General features: G+C 36.5%; 1 protein-coding gene and 1 non-coding gene across 2 annotated transcripts; both read left to right on the forward strand.

Moving 5' to 3' along the window:
- The first annotated feature begins 3,830 nt into the window (after positions 1-3,830).
- On the forward strand, positions 3,831-3,912 carry trnas-gcu. Its single transcript has one exon. It is a non-coding gene; the product is annotated as a tRNA-Ser (tRNA).
- A 4,530-nt stretch (positions 3,913-8,442) lies between these two features.
- Positions 8,443-20,455, forward strand: adi1 (acireductone dioxygenase 1). Its single transcript, XM_041812225.1, has 4 exons — positions 8,443-8,671; positions 11,093-11,212; positions 12,913-13,092; positions 19,942-20,455. The coding sequence occupies exons 1-4, from the start codon at positions 8,549-8,551 to the stop codon at positions 20,056-20,058; spliced, it is 540 nt and encodes a 179-aa protein (XP_041668159.1). The 5' UTR covers positions 8,443-8,548; the 3' UTR covers positions 20,059-20,455.

Here is a 20,455-nt window from a genome sequence, read left to right on the forward strand (position 1 = left end):
ATTCTGAAACATTTTCCCTAAACAGATAGAAGCCTTCAGTCTAACCAACATGTCAGTGCAAGTGTGTATCCGTAGATGTCTGTGAGTGTCGCATTTGTGTATGTCATACAGCATCGAAGCCCTTGGCGCTGTGTAAAATATGCACGAATGGATGAAGAAACCAGACACTTTTCAGTTATTTTGGAGGGAAATTTGAGCTTATATGTGCCGAACAGCCTCTCTGTAACAAGTCTAAATCATTAGGGCTAACTGACAAGCACTTTCAGAGTGAAGCATAAGTTGTGACACTGATAAATTCAACCCGTCATCGTGGCTAGTTAGAGTCACGCTGCTACCGCCACGGCTGAAATCCACCCGCATTTGGTTAGTTGGCGGGTGTCAATGTCAAGCCCTTGGAAGTGACTGTTAGGCAGAAAAAAAGGCTCTTACATGTGTGGCATGGTGGGTTGATGGTTGGGTAATATGATTTGGTGTCGAAAAAATTTTCAGTCAAAAGATTTTTTTTTGCTTTAATCCCTGAGTTTAATAATTAGAAAATAGAAAACATTTAAAGCATATATTATTGTATTTTTTCCACCAGAATAAAGTTATTTGTCCTGGGGGGGATTATAAAAGATAATAATCATCTAGTTTAATAACCTGAAAATAGAATAAAAGTAGTTTTAAAATTAAAACTAAAAACATTTGAGTTTTTTTCACTAAAATAGTTATTTGTCCTCCGATGGGGGAGGGTGGTGGCGGATTTAAATTAAATAGGATAATAATTGTCTAGTTTAAGAACTCAAAAATAGAATGAAAGTAGTTTTAAAAAAAAGTTCATATATTTTATGCAAAACTACAGAGCCCAAGAGGTGACATGAATGTTTTTTTTTTTTTATACACACAGGCGATTTACCATCTCAAACGTGCATTTTATTATCTCGTACGTGCGATTTACTATCTCGGACGTACATTTTATTATCTCGTGCTTGCTTTTTGTTTGTATCTCGTATGTGCGATTTCTCTGTATCTCACATGCAAATAAAACGTGCGCATGAGTTACTGAGAAATCGCACGTACAAGATATGAATAAAACGCATGTGCGAGATACTAACACGCATGTGCGAAATACTTCATCGCACGTAAGTATTAAAAAACAAAAACACGTTCATGTCATCTCCAGGGCTCTGTACAAAACCAATCACTTACATTTGAAGCTCTTTATGTCTTAGAAGAAATTATGATCAAAGACTGCAAAAGCAATAGTTTGATCTCATGAATACAGCTGGATTATGTCTGGCTCAAATGAATCCTCAGTACCCAAACTTGAGAGATGGAAGTTAAACTTAAATGTGAACATTACAAATAATGAATAGAATAATATCTGTGAGAAGGATCAAACAAAAACGACCAATACCACCTTAAAAGTTCTTCAATACAATTGGCTAATGCAGACTTATTACCTCCGCCAAGGAGGTTATGTGATCGGGTGGGTTTGTTAGTTTGTTAGCAACATAACTCAAAAATTTATGGATGGATTTTGATTAAATTTTCAGGAAATGTCAGAAATGGCATAAGGAAGCACTGATTAGATTTTGGGAGTGATCCGGATCAACATCTGGATCCAGGAATTTTTTAAAGGATTCTTTACTATAGGGAGATAGGGCCAATGGCAGAGCTCTGCGCTGTTACCACTTTACACCAGGAGATGGCGAACATGAGTAACTTCAATCTCAGCAGCATTTTGGGTGTGTTTCCCTTCAAACTTTTGGAGTTTATAGAGTTTGAAAGACGTTTGCCCGGTTGTGGAGACGAGTCAGAGCGTAACAGAGAGAAAGACAGCAAACTGTAGCAAGAATACTCACAATGCTGGGAGAAATAGAGGAATATTCACCTTCTGCCATGACTTCCAGTCGTCCAGTGAGACCATGGGTGAGACTGTCAGTGCATCTGTTGGCACCGGCAGGCAATGCTTACACCATGATAGTCCACCTTTAGCGAAGCCAAAGCTTTGCCTCATCATGTTTCTACCCCACCCCAAACATTAAGAATAATACAGAAATGACCAATTTCCTGTCTGAGGCGAAGGATCAAAATGGCCACCGTTACCTGACTGGTAATGAACACCATGAAGAACTTTGAAATGAATCAGATTTAGATGTTTTATTCACCCACTCAAAGCTCTGTCCCATGTAAGTTTAGGAACACCTGTCCATAGTTCTTCCTCTCATTTCATTTTAATGGTGTCTGCTGAAACGCAGTACAATCACATCAGTGAATTATAGATTTAGAAATCGGATCTTTTGGAGTTGAAGTCATCTGTAGGATGACTTCTAAGCTGGAACTTTTAGGTAAATGAGGAAATGATGAATTATGAGTTTGAATGAAATGGCCGATCTGGAGATACCAGAAACAAACTAGATTAAAGAAATAGTAAAAGTCTGTGACGCTGGAGAAAACATGATCTAAAAAATCCTCACAAGTCCTTAGTCCCATATTGTCCCATTGTTTAAGTGTGACATCTCATTTGGCAGCTGGAAACAGATGATTGTTGCATACTGGGCTTAACAGAGAAAGGTTCAGTGCTCGTCTAAACTGCATCCAGATTCTTCATGAAGATCTAACTGCTGGACTGGAGGGAAATGTGATGGAGAGAAAGGGAGTTTTGGAGTGATGGCGGTATGCAAAGGTTTCCTTCTGCCCTGCACCAATCTGGATGTTGAAACCAATAAACTATTTTTTGTAAATTTGCTGCCAAACCACAAAATTAGCAAGTGAATTCTCATTTCTCAATCAAAGGTGTGAAGTTAGCTTCAAAACAACCAGAGAAAGAAGGGCTGATACTGACTCCCAGATATCTAAACCCTGAATCTGGACAGACAAAATGGCTCATCTGCATCCTGAATCTGCTTTGCATTAAAAGGGAATCATGCTTTTGGAATAGTTCACCTTCTAGCCTGAAAAAAGGCTAAAGTCACCCATTTTATTCTATAAAATTATAGAGGAAGTCTAAACGCTACTGCTGTAGGCTTGATCAGCGCTCTTAGTTTTCTTTTTCGGATTTGACTGTGTGAAAAAAAAAATTGTGTGGTGTGAGAGCGTGTGTAAGGTGGCAATTGTGTGTGTGTCTCACGCCCATTGCGTGAAAGTTGGCAGCTCTGAGTAGAGGATAAAATAGCATCCTCACGATTCAATCAAATAACAGACACACACAATCTATATAAAATAATAATAATAGTCAAAATAACATGAAACGGCTCTAAAATGGGATCTGGCTCTTATCATTTGCTTAAAAGAGTCAGCTCTATGAACCGGCTCGTTCACGAACGACCCATCACTAGTTCGGTGGCGGCTGTCGACGTGAATAAGCGCTAAATACGCATCTCTCTATCTAGCCTTGCTATAAAGTGGCATATAACTATCAGGCTCTATGTAAAATGTAGGAACATGTAGCGTAATGTTTGGATACATTGAGGTAAGTAGATAAAACTATCCTTCTAGATGTTAGTGCCATACAAAGCAGCTTGCAGCGATAAACCTCCGCGACTTTCTTTGCTGTTTACACTTCAAAAAGTTAAGAAGTACTGGCAGCATCCGTGTGTTAACGAGCGACCATGTTAACGGGTGGCTGTAGTTTTTCATCGTAATGACCTACAAATATGTGTTAAGCATCCCATATTTTAATATATATCGAAAACCAAAGAAAGAAGCTTTCGGTCGTACTCTGTCAGAAGTAGTTTCTGTTTTATTCTGTCAATAAAAGACGTATTTAACATAAATTGTCAGTTAATATTGATATTCCAGAGCTGAACTACTATACACAGTGGTACTGGAATCGTGTGCATCACGCTGACGAGGTGGCCGAGTGGTTAAGGCGATGGACTGCTAATCCATTGTGCTCTGCACGCGTGGGTTCGAATCCCATCCTCGTCGACAACTGCACTTTTTTTTCCCACTCCACACGATAGAACAAACAAACACCTACTACAGTGTCGGCCATAGACATAATACAGAGCAAACGCCGCGTGGGCTGCTGGGGCGCAAGAAATACGGCCGCCATCTTGGTCCGGTCATCCTACCTGTAAACAACACTTTAATGAGCAACTTTGTGTAACTATGTGTAAATATGGTTTGGGGCGGGGTGATGTCATGTTCTTGTGTTTAACTTGAAAATGTACATTTTTTTAGGATTTAACTAAAATCAATCAGTCAATCAATCAATCTATCTGTTTTCATATTTTCATATATATAAATTTTTTTCTAATGTATGTAGATTTTAATATTTTTTTCTAATATATGTAGATTTTCATTTTTTCTAATATATGTAGATTTTTGTTGATATATTTAGATTTTCATTTTTTTTATTATATATTTAGATTTTTTTTAATATATATATAGACTTTCATTTTTTGTAATATATGTAGATTTTCATTTTTTCTGATATAGGCCTATAAAGAATTTCATTTTTCCAATATAGATAGATTTCCATTTTTTCTGATATATGTAGATTTTCATTTTTCTAATATATATAGATTTTCATTTTTTCTAAAATATTTATATTTTCATTTTTTCTGATATATATAGATTTTCATTTTTTCTAATATATTTAGATTTTCATTTTTTCTAATATATGTAATTTCATTTTTTTCTGCTATATATAGATTTTCATTTTTCCTAATATATGTAGATTTTCATGTTTTTCTAAAATATATAGATTTTCATTTTTTATAATATATGTAGATTTTCATTTTTTTCTGCTATATATAGAATTTCATTTTTTATGATATATGTAGATATAGACTTTCATTTTTTATGATATATAACCTTTGTCTATTGTGTTATAGCTTATATATGGCTATATAATGTATTCTTTTACTGTTTCTTCATTTTTCAACTTATTAAAATAGCTGAGTAGTACACAATCTGCTTCTGCTTCTCTACCATATATTAGTGTTTATATATGTGTATATATGTGTGTGTGTGTGTGTGTGTGTATAGCCTATACATATAATTTATTTATATATATTGTGTGTGTTTTGCAAAATACCTATCATACATCACATATATCACATATCAGAATATTCTATTACTGTTAAGCCCACTATGAATATTAAAATACACCAAACCATGTGTCCTACATTTATGACGTTTGCAGAAAAAAAAGTGTGAAAATCTGTTTAGTATTCAGCAAGTTATGATTGATTAAATGCGCTTACACTTCATTGCACCTGCCAAACAGATTACAGTGAGTGGAGTGGGTGACCGGACCAAGATGGCGGCCCCACAGCTCGTCACCGCCAATAGGTAGTCGTGGTCGATGCAGTCTACTCTTTATTGTGTCTATGGTGTAGGCTAGTAATTGAAGACAGAGTAACGCTAACAGGTAAGTTTCCCTATGTTTTTTTTGTAAACCTTTATTTAAAATAACAACCTGGACCTGTTTTAATCACTTGGTACAACGTACAAATGTACAAACTTAATATGACCAAAATAACAACAATAAAAATACTATGTTGTATTAACATCCTATTATGTGACAGCAGACCTTCATAAAAGTTGTTGTTGAAATCTTTCACCAAATTAATGCATGTAATAAACAGAATTTCCTTTTATTTAAATTATCCTTCACATCACAATTGCTATGATCTTTCATCCTTTCAAACAAGACAGTCCAGTGTTTGATCTGTTTAAGAATACATGAAGGAATAAATATATTATTTTTTGAGTTTTGAGGAGTCGAACAACTATCCTTAAAGCTGATTTTAATTTTTTTTTTTTTTTTGTCAGTTCACTAAGTCAAGAGCATTCCCTTAGCAAAAAGTGCTATTTTACAGCAGCAGTTTTTCATACTGACCAGTGCACCAGTCTTAATGGAAAAAAAAGATTTCATGTCATGGAAGAACCATTTCCTCAAACTTCAAAATCATGTTCCCAAAGCACAATTAACATTTGGCATATGTACACGTTTTGTTGACATTAAGACCTCTATGGGGGGGGGGATAACAATACCATGACAACAAAACTGAATCAACAATTTTGAAGAACAATATTCAATGCCATGAGCTAACAACTGTTAGAAAATTAAACTTTGGAAGTTGTCTATCCAGTCCAAATGAAGACCCTTATTGTGCATTTGCCAACAAATAAACAAGAGGGTGCTGTCGCGACATCTTTCAAACCATAACAGAGCTGTAGCAGTTAACTTACATTTTCTGGTTGAGTAAAATTTGCAACAATATGGAATCATTATTTGTGCAAAACTCAGTAGCACATTTTAAAGTTTTGAGAGCACGGCTTATTGATTTTGGGCTCAGATTTTCTTTCGTCAAAACCAGCATTTGTGTCCAAAACTGCCCTCTTGTGCTTAGATTTTCTCTGTAGTCAAAATGTCTGCTTGCTCACAAATTTTTTGTCGCTTGCTCAAATTTCCTGCACTCATGCTCCCACATTCTCTCATTTAGGTTGCTTCTGCTTGCTTGTGAAACTGCCATTCTGATATTTCTCTGTGCACACAAACAAAATCATCTGTGTGCTAACATTGGTCTAAGATCATTTGCCAGAGAGGGTTCAAAACTTTTTCAGTTCTTGATTTTACAGGGCAGGAGTCATCCTGTAGTTCGGCTGTCCCAGGACATCTGATTGGACGAGGCCCAGCCCAGCGTCACAACAGTCCACTGACATCTTTTCTGTTTGATCATTGCAAAACCAAAGAAAAAGCACAGACATGATGAGAGAAGTAATGACATATAAGCTAAAACACAACAAGCCCAAATAGATATTCCTAAATGATTTTGGGTTTTTTTCAATCTCTTAGACTCTTACAAGGTCACCGTATCATGCAATACATTTCCAGTTATTTAATAAGTGTTGGATCTTCTGGACTTAAGTGTCACCAGCAAACTAAAAGAATAAATAAAGGTTAATTCAGCACAACTTTTCAAAACTTTACATAACCACAACTCATTGAAATTTGCAAGTCTTTTTCTTTTTTCCTTGTGTTATTACACTAAAAAGAAAGAAACATCAATAGGACTATATTTAAACATACACAAAGATGCATATCTGAACATTAACTTAATTACACCCAAGGGGAAACTTGTTTTATTTTATTTTTATTATATTGCACCTATGAACAAGAAAGAAAAACAGAGTAGAACAAGAAATACTATAGATGCATGATAATTTGTAAGTAAATAACAATAACTAAAGAAATATACAAGAGAAGCCAGACAAACCTATATAGGCTTGTTGAGTGGCCCGTTGCATTTGAAAAATCGACAAAAATTAGGCAAACAATTAAAAGTGTTTTTAAAAAAGTGATCAAGAAAAATATGACAATCAGAAAGAAATCAAACAAAATGTTTGGTTCTTTCTTGGTGCAGTGTAAATAATGTTCCTGCTGAGTTTCTTTAAACTGAATTGAAATTTGTGAAAGATTTGTGCAAAAGTTGTTTTTGTAACAAGCCTAATAGCAACTTTTACAGGTGTCCTCTTTCAATGTAGTGAGATGATTTTTCATAATTCTAATATTTCTTATTTGGGTGAAATTATTTGTGTCAAAAAGTAAAAATAAATCTGTTTTGCCATCAAAAGCAACAGGATAAAAAGGTTAAAACTAGTTAAAAAGAATTAACCTATGTTTTCACCCCTAAACTTTATAACATTTCAAGCTTATTATATTGTTAATTTACACATCACAAAGCAGATGTATTTCCTCAAGTGAATGTATTATAATTCTGTAAATTTAAACAGACCTAATATAATGACCGTTATACATTTTGCTGTTTGTTGTTAGGGGCATTGTTTTTGTTTTTTTTACTGGTTGAGCATGAGCATCCACCCCCTCTGCTCTATGAGAAAATGCTTAGTTCTTAAAAAAACATTTAACAACCAAATAAAATTTTTGAATGAATGTATATCCTCCTAATCATAGATTTTTGGCATTTCTTTTTCAGGCACACATTCCTGTCCCACTGGAAACACCTCTGTGACCTACTTTTGGGGTCCCAACCACTGGGGTCGTGCAGGGTTTTCACAGGTGTGCGGAGTGAACCAGTTTACTTGGTCTTCAGGGAGTATGCGCACTCCCAAATCCTCTCACAGCTCAGTTATAATAGTTCACTCATAATGCATAATCATTTATCAAAGCCATAGTAGAAAAGCCCCCATAAATAGTAAATAAGTTTTATAATGATCCTCACTCCCTGAAGCAGAGGAGTTAAATAACGATATATAAATACTAAGTACCATTTTAGGCAAAATAAAAATGTAAGACAGTGTTACATGTCTGATAAGGATCCAGGGTGGTTACCTTTGCGGGACAGGCTTAAAAATGTGGGGAGAAAGTAAGAATACTGTCGTACACTTTCCTTTTTGACCCGTGGTCCAAGATGGATACTCCATCGCGCCTGTGAACTGTGGCTCGAGCGTTAACGGCGCATGCGTCACTAATGTAAACCGGAAGTATGGTTGCAGACGCTTGCATGACATGCGACTGCATGTCTAGTTTTGTCCTCAGTGTGTCAAACTTACCACTGCTGCGGTAGAATCGCCTGCCAGGTGTCTGAACATGGCTATCGAAGCTTGGTACATGGACAGCTGTGAAGAGGACCCGAAGAAGCCTCACAGACTGGAGCCGAACCAGCCCGTGTCTGTGGAGGAGTTAGAGAAGCTGGGAGTGTTTTCATGGAAGGTAAAACAATTCAGAATACTTTATTCCTCCTGACAGCTAACAAAGCTGTCAATAAATGAATTTAGCTGTAATCTGAACTCTGTTTTGCTGAGGTCAAAGACTGTTTGATAGTTTTATTGATTTTCAAAGCCTCTGTAAATTTATTACTTTTTCGTGTTATGTAACTGATTCTCAGCTAATACCAACAAATATGTCGACATTTGAGATGGCGTTTTCCCAGTTATTCTGCTAAAAACTGTGGGAATAGAAACGTATAATGAGCAGAATCCAAATGAGAATGTTTGCATGGGGGAAACTAGCACAAAAACCTAAACTAGGCCACTTTTATTGAAGGTTTTTCAAGTTTTGGCAAGTTTACAGGTTAGTTGGTCAGATGTGGCCTTTTATCACATGTGAGTTTACTATTGCATAAGAGGACCAAAACGGGACAAATAAGATTTTTTAAAGTGATAGTGACATGAGAAAGTATTTATTATGTAATTGTTATAATGATACACGCTTAATAATGTCTCTCACTTGTTACAGCTGCTCAGAAGAAAATAAAAATTACGCAAGAAAGACGCAAGAAAATGTTTCAAACAGAATAGTACCGGACAACGAAAATATGTTTAAAGCAATGGAGAGATAATCTGCAAAAATGATTTATTTATATATATGAGAAAATTAAGACACCCGTATTTTGTTAGTGCAAGTAATGATGATGAATAAAGAAAAAGACTTCAGCTGAAAAAGGTCAGCTGTTCCAGCCAAAAACTCTGGCAGCTGCTAATCATGCCAATAGTATCATGCATCCTTGTATTTGCTGAACATTTATTTATTCTTAAATTATTTATTGAAACTGTATATAAACAAAGTTTTCAGCTTCTTAAAAAACTCCTCAAACCACAAAAGTAATGCTAATAAAAAAGTCTAAACAATTTGTACATGAAGAAGTTTTTGCAAAGCAGTATTAAATTTTGCTTGAGTTTGATACAGGGCTGGGAAATTAATAGAAAATTAGCTAAAACTGCAATATGACCTGCTGCAATTTACAAATTGCAAAAGGTGAAGAATTTCTTTGACCTGAAATTTGTGTCAAAATACCAGTTTTAAAGTGCTTTTTTCAGCAGAGATGTTATGCATGACATATCATGCAATCATTCAGGTGCCATTTTTTAAGAATAGTCTACAAATAATCCTAACTTCTTCATTTTGTACTTTTTTCTTATTAAATATGAGAATGACAAAAACCCTTCAATGCAACAATTCATATCCACTTTTCAATATGAGTCAAACTCATCAGAATAAGACACTTTTAAAGAATTGTTCAGCCCTTATTTGAGAATAAAAGAAAGTTAAGGAATAATTGTATATCAAATCACAATTGCAATATCGAGGGAAAAGTATCACAATTAGATTATTTTCCAAAATTGTTCAGCCCTAGTTTGATATCAGTAATGGCAAATGTCTATTTATTTTAAGCTTTTAAACTTTGGCTAAAATAGTCATTCTGGCTTGTGTTGAGATCGTGAGAATGATTTCCTTTATTTGCTGTTTTTTGTTTGTTTTTTTCGTTTTTTCTTTTTACAAAATCTGCACAACATACATTGATCGAACATAAACATTTAAAAGGAACCATTCCTATCAATTTAAGGACGAGCATAAAGTTAGTGGAAAATATAGATAACAAAAGTCAAGATCTACATTCTCAGTGTGGCATTAAACTGATTTTTAATTCATCCTCTGAGTCTTTTATTGATTTGTATTTTGTTTCATTTTTGTTTCAAGATTATCTTTAAGGATTTCACCTCTCCGTTTTAGCATATTTTACTGGGTTATCTTTTAGTGTTTTAACATTTTAATCTAATCTCCTAAGTTCCCTCATCATGATTAGTGACTCAGGGCCTGTCTTTGTACTCAGACCTTCATTCAAGACATATTTTCTAACCTTGTGCATAGATTGTAAGGTGGAGAGATGGAGTCATGTCTTTTTTTTGTAAATGTATTTCTTTGTATGTAAAGTATTGCACAAATAAAGTTTGATTGATATTTATTATAAAACAAATCAAGTGTGTTTTTGAGGTTGTGTTAGTAGACTCTTAAAGCCAAAATACTGTAACAAACATTTTGAAACATTTATTTTTTTCATCATTAGTTAAATGTTTATTTGTGCATGTTTTACTTTCTGCATGTTTATTACCTGTTTCTTTAATTTTGTCATAATTTACCACTATTTTGGAATAAGATAAGCTGTCTGAGTTTTTTAGAACCTTTTTGATTGTGCAAAAAACATTATTATCCTAGTTGGCAAACAATGCACATTACCAATAATTTAGTAGTCGACTCCTCCACTGCAGCCTGTTCTTAAACAGTACATTATTTTTCCACACAGATATAATGTAATGTTTTATTTACTGAACAGCTGTTTTCCTGTTGTTTCAGTTGAACGCTGACATCTATGAAAACGACCCTGAGCTGGAGCAGATCAGGAAAGATCAGGGCTATTCTTACATGGACGTTATCACCATTCACAGGGACACACTACCGGACTACGATAATAAGGTAACACACAAGCTCTTTACTGCAGAAACTGCATATTTAAATCAAATCAGCTTTATTTAATTCCAAAACAAACATTATTGGGGAAAATGCTTTAAACTGTGAATGTGGATCTACCACTTTTAAAATATTTTTTGCACATAAATTAAATTTTATGTAAACCGAGACCAGAATCCAGTGGGAGCTATGAAGCGTACATTTTTTAAGAAGATTTATTTGGGGGTTTAAGACTTTGCTGGAGAGACAGATAAGTGGCTAAAACCACAAACTGGAGACAGAGAATGGGAAATGAGCAAGAGGTTTGCTGTGAACTCTGGTTGTCCAACCCAGAGGAACAAGTACCTGCTCATAAGGTCCTCCGACACAGCGCCTAGGCCACAGGTGCCCGAGGAGCATTCCTTTTTAAAGAGCAGATCACAGTAAACCTAAACAAAAGTTATCAAAAGGAGAAATATAGTTGGCATACCTAAAGTTACATAGGATAGAAGTTAAAAGCTATTTGATTTAAAGATGGTGGCCATAATGATATTAAACATACAGTATGAAATAGGACCAAAATATTAAAAAGAAGGTCATGCAAAATAACACCCAAAAAGGACTGTACTATCCATCTCTTTTTCTTCTACTTATCTGGGGCTGGGTCCTGGTTGCAGCACACGAAGCAGTTCAGCCCAGACATCCCTCTCCTCAGTGACATTTTCCAGCTTGTCCTGGGGGATCCCATGGATATTTAACGCCTTTAGTCCCTCCTGGGTCTTCTGAGGTCCCTGCCTAGTTGGTCGTGGAAGCCCTGTGGAAGACCTCCACAGGATGGAGCTATCTCAGTGGGCTCCTTTTGATGCAAAATTGCTCCTTCCAATGTCCCAATCTTTAAGGCAGAGCCCAGCCAACCTCTTGAGGATGTCCATTTCAACCACTTGTATCCACACCCTTCCCCTATGATCATAACCCAAAACCAGAATCCTGCTATTTATAGGAGGTGCAAAGATTTAATGTCTTGCAGTTTTTTTTTATCAAAGAGATGTAATAAATTAGAACTAGAGTGTACAAACTAGAGTTTACAAACATTGGCTATTGTCAGATAATCTGGCATGAACAGATAGTAGAAGCCAGTGTTCATCTGTTGTGTCATATAAATTTAATGCTGGCATCTAGTCTAACTAAAAAGATATTTTCTACTGGGCAGAAGTTGTCACCTGTTGGGCAAAGCGATTTGTTTTCATAGTCAAACATTAGAGAAAATTTTGGCAAAGGGAGAGTGTTACAGGTATTGGTGTAATCTTTAATTTGCACAATAAATGTGTCTCTGGAGGTCAGAGCTAGCTTTAACTGATTCTTTCTAAAACAGTCCCATCCTGGCTTCTAACAAAGATTACATTACAATTATGTGTTTTTGTTCACAAATCTGTCTTGTTTTATCAACTAAAAATGCAGAAATTTAGCATTTTTAATTTCACTGTACTAAATTTTGCAGGTTATGTTTTCAGTGGAAGTCTTTTGAAATGCTTAAACCCTTAAGCAGATAAAAGTTTATTTAAAGTACCAGAATGTGACTTAAATGAAGTTCAACTACAAGTTTATTACATAAAATTAACTTTTCTTACCACCTACTTGTTAATGACCAGTATTTAAAATGTGAACTGTAGGTAAACAATAACTTGCCCTGCATGGTTTGTATGTGTTTTTGTTTTTGTATCTGTCAGTTGAAGGTTTTATATACGGAGCACCTCCACCTGGACGATGAGATCCGCTACATCCTTGATGGACACGCCTACTTTGACGTCAGAAACAAACAGGACCGGTGGATCCGGATCTTCTTGACCAAGGGTGACCTGATTACTCTCCCCGCTGGCATCTACCACCGATTCACCCCGGATGAGATTGTACGTAGTATCTATGAGTTTATACCTCATTCTCAGTGAATACTCTGCCCTGATTGGCTGTTGGGAGACAATTAAGTCCTGTCTAGACACCTTTTAAAAAGTTGTAATTAAAACTTTTTCTGCTTTTAATAAATGCAGAATTTACAAATCAGCCTACATTTACTAGAGTTACCATAAGAGATTAACAGTTTGTTAATGGATGATGATGATGATGGGCATCTCATTCAACTCAGTAGAAATATATTATTCTTCTTCCTCTCCTTCTTCTTGTTATATATTCTTTCCCCTGAGGATTAATAAAGGACTTTAAAGATTTTACTTTTGGCAGCTATTTTCAGTTTTACAATCTCAATTTCACAATCTAGAGTGTGACTGTTAAATTTTACAAGCTGCAACTTTAAAATTTACCACAATAATAGAAAAAGTATAGAACAATCAATGAAAATGGACAATTGTAGTTTGGTGTGAAAATTGGAGATTACATTTTTAGGCAGTTTCCTCCAGCTCTTTAACCAGCAATTGACAGTAAACACAGTTAGAAGCTTTCATACTGGCACAATGGCAGCAAGGCCCTTAAAGGGGACATATCCTACCCTTTTAGGACAAGTTTATACTGGTCTCAGAGGTCACCAAAACATGCCTGTGAAGTTTGTTGCTGAAAAAACACTCCAGTTTGGGATTTTTGCATGTCTAAAAAAACCCTCTGTTTCAGCCCTGCTCAGACGAGCTATTTCTGTGTCTGTGGCTTTAAATGTTACTGATCTGTCTGACTCCGCCCATGACCACACCCCTCTCAGGAAATGGATGTGGCTCTCCTGATGTTACAATGTTACAGACGCTTCTATCCAAAGTTAAAGACCTGACTGGGATTTGAACCATCAATCTCCCAGACAAAAGTCAGGAGGGCCAGCCAACCTGGGGGCGGGGCTAATTCCGCACATGACATCATGAGGGGAAAATCTGAGCATAGCTTCTTTCAGCACACATTTACTAAAAAGTGGAGAAAGGGGGGGTTCTGGTACTTGAGGGGATTGTGGACAGACCAGGGGCACATAGTTTTGTTAGAGAAGCATGAAAAGGTGATTTTTACATAGTGTGTCCCCTTTAAACTTACTGGTTATCAGTAAAATAAAACAGAGACAGAGGTTATTGGTCAGATGTGGAATATTGTCCCACCGTGGCTAATAACTGCTAACTCAACCCCAAATCTTAAATACTGGTGTTCTTTTTTTTCTTTAAAGGAATAAACACAAAGATGTCGGGGTGCTTGTAGTGTGGGGATTACTCTTAATTCATGTTCCACTTCTTTTCATGCTTTATCGAGCCATCCAGCAAAGGATAAACTGCCTGCTATAAACTTCTCTTGTTTATTTAATTCAGCTAATAGATTAAATAGATTATTTAGTTTTGTACATCAACACTCAACTACTAAAAGTGCGCTACTTTGGCTCTAAAGTGCTGTGAAAAAGTATTTGCCCCCTTCCTGATTCCTGAGCCTTTTGGATATTTATCACTCTTGTGATAAATGTTTATGATCATCAAACCAGTTTTTATATTTCACAACCCAAGTAAATAGAAAATGCAGTGTCTGAATGATTATTTCATTTTTTAAGGGGGGAAAAGAATCCAAACCTCTCTGGCCCTGTGTGAAAAAGTAATTTTCTCCTGAACCTAATAACTGGTTGTTCTACCCTTGGCAGCAATAACTGAAATCAAGTGTTTGTGATAACTGGTGATGAGTCTTTCTCATCGCTGTGGAGGAATTTTGGCCCACTCTTCTTTGCAGAATTGTTTTAACTCAGCCATATTGGAGGGTTTTCCAGCATGAACTCCCCGTTTAAGGTCATACCACAGCATCTGAATTAGATTTAAGTCCGGACTTTGACTTGGATACTCCAGAACCTCAACTTTGTTTATTTCGAGCCATTCAGAGGTGGACTTGCTGGTATGTTTCAGGTCGTTGTCCTGCTGCATAACCCAAGAGCGCTTGAGCTTGAGGTCATGAACTGATGGCTGAACGTTGGCCTTCAGGATTTTCTGATAGACAGCGGAATTCATGGTTTCATCAATCACAGCAAGTGGTCCAGGTCCTGAAGCAGCAAAGCAGCCCCAGACCATCACACTGCTACCACCATGTTTTGCTGTTGGCATGATGTTTATCAAATGCTGTGTTATTTTTACTCCAGATGTAACGGGCCGCACACCTTCCAAAAACTTAAACTTTTGTCTGGTCAGTCCACAGAATATTTCTCCAAAAGTCTTGGGGACATCAGGATGTTTCTTGGCAAATGTGAGATGAGCCTTTGTGTTCTTTTTTTGTCAGCAGTGGTTTTAGCCTTGGGACTCTCCCATGATGCCATTTTTGCCCAGTGTCTTTCTCATGGTTGAGTCATGAACTCTGACCTTAACTGAGGCCAGTAAGCCCTGCAGTTCTTTGGATGTGATTCTGGGTTCTTTTGTGACCTCCTGGATAAGTCGTTGTTGCACTCTTGGAGTAATTCTGGTTGGCCAATCACTCCTGGGAAGGTTCACCACTGTTCCCAGTTTTCTCCATTTGTGGATAATGGCTCTGACTGTGGTTTGCTTGGGTCCCAAAGCCTTGGAAATGGTCTTGTAACCTTTTCCAGACTGATAGATTTCAATCACTTTGTTTCTCATTTGTTCTTGAATTTCTTTGGATCATGGCATAATGCGTTTCTTTCTGAGATCTTGTAGCCTACTTCACTTTGTCTGACAGCTTCTATTTAAGTGGTTTCTTTATTCAAGAAATCTGGTGGCAATCAGGCTGAGTGTGGCCAGTGAAATTGAACTTAGCTTTCCAAGAACTGTTGTTAGTCACTGTTAACTTAACAAAGGGGGGGCAGTTACTTTTTCACAGAGGGCCAGATAGGTTTGGACCCCCCCCTCCCGTAAAAAATTAAATAATCATTCAGATACTGCAATTTTTTTTACTTGGGTTGTCTTTGCGAAATCTAAAAATTGCTTTGATGATCAGAAACATTTAAGTGTGATAAATATGTAAAAACTCAGGAATCAGGAAGGGGGAAAATACTTTTTATGGCACTGTATTTACACTCTCCCTCATGTCCTGCCCACAATTCTCTCTGGCTAGATGTAAAATGAGTGATCGCCATTTATATGTTCAGTAATCGGTAAAAGATTAGTCTAGTTTTTTAAATAACACATTTACATCCTATCAGTTGTAGATATAGCACAGACATGACTGAAACGTAATAATAGCTTATTATTAATGTAAATGCATAAGTTCCAAATATTGATTATAGGTCTTATAAACTCTTGAAAAATCAGTATCAGTCAACCTCTATCCCAGACAACCACGGCTTCTACACTGCCTCTGTTTGGCTTATCCTAAATACAGCCAAACATAAACCATGAGAACGAGCCAGTCTGAGACAGAGACGGGTGAGTTCATGACTTCATCATCCTAGAAAGAAAGAAATGCAGCATACTACTGGATTATGAGCATCAGGGGATTTACTCTGTTTTTACTTCATGGAGGCTATGAAAACCTCTTGGTATACTCTGTGTAACTGCTTATACTCTGCAGTACACCACTGAATAAGTGAGGGCTACCTTGAACTACCTTGTACATAACTCTCTGTGATTTTAATGCCACATTTCTTAAAGTCATTGTCTGCTCCATAGCTCTGGTAGTGTAGATCTTCTGAAGTTTTAGCATGTCAGTAAACTAAATTACATAAAAAGACATTTAAATAATGCTTGAGGATAATTTGCTGCAGAAAAGAATAATATTTGAACAAGACTAAAGCAAATATTAAAAGGACTTCCTGACTGGTAATTCCATTCAGCTGAATGCAAACAAAAATAAAAAGATGAGTTTTTATTCTACTGTGGATTAGAAAAGTATTTTTTTTTTCAATCAGAAAACTGCGCAGAGGGCAGATTTATGAACTTGAAGTTCCATTCATTCTTTGTCCTCACAGTGATGCAGCCGTGTGCCGTTACCGCCTGCATTGTCATCTCTGCAGCCAGAGGCACATGAAGCTCTGTTTGTTTCTGACTCTAAAACAAGTTTACTTTGACGTTTTAACAAACTACACACTTTTTCTTCAGGCAGTCAAGCTGCTGTCTTCAATTTAAAAAGTCCCAAACTTAAAGTGTCTTTTTTTAACATTGGTGTAGACTGAACAAAAATCACCAGCAGCCTGTCGCACCAGCTATTAGCAAGTTATAGTGGAAAGTACTGCTGTGTGAATCTTGACAACTATTTTAAATTTAGTTTTAGTCTTTACATAAAAAGTTCTTTAGTTTAAGTGACACTGTAGTTAGGAACACATTGTGGGAAAATCTGAAGAACCTTCTTTAGTTGGAAAGGGTTTTAGGTTCAAAATTGGCCCTGTTACCTCCAGGCCCACCTCCTCTGGTCACTTGTCTTTAATTGAAGAAAAATTTTAATCAAATAAACACTCCAAAAAGTTCATTCATTCATATAGGTCGTTTCCAGTTTGGTGCGGCACACTTTTTTTGGCGTTTCCATAGAGAAAGGGTCCCAAAAAACCGACCTGTACCGTCCCACTTTTCGGCACCCTTCCGTAGGGGTGCCAATCTTACCTAACCATACCAAAAAGTTGGAGCTACACACACAACAATAGGGGCTGCACTGACATCACGTCAGCGCGCGACTCAGCTGCTCGCCTCCGGGCTTCAAAGACAGAAGTCTGCTGTGAGAAGCTGGTGAAAACTGGAGAAAAATGGACCAGTATCTGCCTAAATGGGAATATTTGGACTCAACAGAGATCCAAACTGTTTCCTAGTCTATGGATATTGGTATCTGGCCACAAATCAAGTTTCCTGACATTTATCTGGATGATTTTAAGTACACAAAGCAGAACCTGAAGGCTCACATCAGCCTGATCCATCCGTGATGGATGAGAAACTAAATTAATGGAGAAGTTTTGTGAATACGAAGCCTTAGAACAGTTCATTCTCATCTGTAACTAGTTATTAATCTACGTCTTACGTTAGATAACCTGTGAAAACATTGCTCTGTGGTAAAACTTGAGGCTGCAGACTATTTTAAAACGAGATCAGCGCACCCCGGATTTCTGACTTAATCTAGCTTGATTTTAACAGCAGCTGAACTTTTACTTTATTTTCAATGCGTCGAATTCTCACAGTACAGCTCTAAACCTTCATATTTTGTCGTATAAACTGTTCTAGACTAGATATATTCACATATTAACTCAGGGTTACGACTCAAACCGTCTCTGTACACGTATTCCATCAGCTGAGGATCTTTACTGACAGCGGTTAACATTAAGATGTAGTTATTTTTTTAAAAAGCACTTTCAGCTGAAATAAAGCTGTTAACTGCTTATTCCCGACTGATTTCTGTCACTCATCCTTTCTATAACTCTGCAGCTGGAACAGCTGACTCGCGCTGTCTGTGACTTTACATGCGTGCTTTCACAGCCCCGCCCACCCAAGTGAGAGCACGGGTGTCTGTGGAAATGCAAACTATTTTGGGGTTTAGCGTACCAAACCAAACTGAATCAAACCGGACCCCCCTGATGGAAACATGGCTATAGAATACCACAGATTTCAGGATAATGGCCTAATCAGGGTGAAAAGATGCTAAATATGGCATCACCAGTCTAGTCTGTGAATTTTTTGTGCATGTCTTAGTATCTCAAACCTGTTTTTTTTTTTTTTTGTTGAACTGGTTTGTAGGATGCAGCTGAGTTTGGAACAAACATAGGTACCAAACGTGTGGATTTCACTTGCCTAGATTTGAGCTTTTGCAGTAAAATTAACAAATATCTTTAAATTATTCAAAATTTTTTTTTGTAGTCTTCAGACACATTTCAATCATTAAACTTTCTGTTTGTGTGAATCAGTTAAATAAAGGCTACATAAATAAAAAAATAGTCCCCTCGGGTAATGAGATGTTGGCTTATTAATGGGTAGAATATTTTGTGAACTAGTACTTTAACATTTCATAGTATCTACTTCATTGATGTCAAACTTTAAGGTGATTCTCAATATCCCTAAATCAATCCAAGGCTTGTATTCCAGAATATCAGTAATGAATCAGGGAATTTATTGAAATTAATTACCAAAAGCAGTGAAATCTAATCCATCATTTTGATCAAAAATGGCTAAAACAAGAAGTTGTATAATTATTTCCCTATCCTCTCATGAAGGACTGGGGTTTACTTTGCAGTTTTAAAAGGTGTTTGTGGTCCCTGCTCCAAGATGCTGGCATTAATGCAGATGTGTCACACTGCTGCTGGCAAAGCTCAACCTCCTCCACCCCAGCCTCCTCCTTTTTAGCATAGAGCTTCTTGCACCCTCAAATTCAGACTCATGCTATTCTGGCTTTATTGCTTTTGAACTAGTTTTATTTTATTGTAGACAATACGCATTGTCATAAATCCATAGGGGGGTTTCTAGCCATGTGCTCCATGGAATGTCAGAACATGCTGCTGGACTAACCCAGGGAGCATCTTTAGAGCAGAGCCTTCTCTGTCAAGTAGAACAATATATTCATTTTGCATTAAAATGGTTAAATTTATGATGAGAGTGTACCTGACTTAAATGTTTTTTTAATTTTCTTTTTATTCATATTTGTACTATTTTAATCCTGTGCAATACTTTGTTCAACTGAAGTAACTTTGACCTGACTTAAATACTATGGTGCCTTATACCCTGGTACAGAACTATTGGAGACTTTTAGCTTCATCCATGGTCTTTAAGTATCTGGAATCATTTACTTACTTAAACAGCAGCTAGTTGTTAAAATCCCTTTTAGCAACTGTTTAAAGGAAGTAAATCCATGTGTTCCTACCTTTGTTTTGTTTTTTTCAGGAGTACACAAAAGCTATGAGGCTTTTTGTCGGGGAGCCGGTGTGGAAAGCGTACAACCGACCAGCTGATGAGTTTGAGATCCGCCATAAGTACGTGGCTTCTCTGCAAGGATCCTGAGAGAGCCAGGCCGAGAGAGCTGCAGCAGATTTCATATGAACACTTGTTTGACACACTAAAATTAAAGTTTGATTATGAGACTCTACAGAGGAAATGAAGTAGGTATATAGTAACAATGATGGCAGCCACATTGATAAAGTAAATATCTTTTATAGCAGATGAGCCACTTTATGTGCATAGATTCTGTTTAGTTTTCAATGAAATGTTATACCTTTAAATTTAGGAGATTTCAGATGTGATATTTCAGCTGATGAGCTAAAGTTTCTCCATTTTCCTTTCAGTTACACCACTTGATGTCCTTCAAACTAATAAATCAGTTTCACTTTAAATGGCTTTATTTAAGTTTTACTTGTAGATGAATGCACCATACTAATAAAATTTGGTCTAACATTCAAAA

Source organism: Cheilinus undulatus, linkage group 18, assembly GCF_018320785.1.
Source record: "Cheilinus undulatus linkage group 18, ASM1832078v1, whole genome shotgun sequence".
Lineage (NCBI taxonomy): Eukaryota > Metazoa > Chordata > Actinopteri > Labriformes > Labridae > Cheilinus > Cheilinus undulatus.

Bases quoted from the DNA above. Each gene is read 5' to 3' on its own strand.
- adi1 (XM_041812225.1), top strand. From the start codon at position 8,549: ATGGCTATCGAAGCTTGGTACATGGACAGCTGTGAAGAGGACCCGAAG. The intron at 8,672-11,092 runs GTAAAACAATTC...CTGTTGTTTCAG, and splicing joins TGGGAGTGTTTTCATGGAAG to TTGAACGCTGACATCTATGA. The intron at 13,093-19,941 runs GTACGTAGTATC...TGTTTTTTTCAG, and splicing joins GATTCACCCCGGATGAGATT to GAGTACACAAAAGCTATGAG.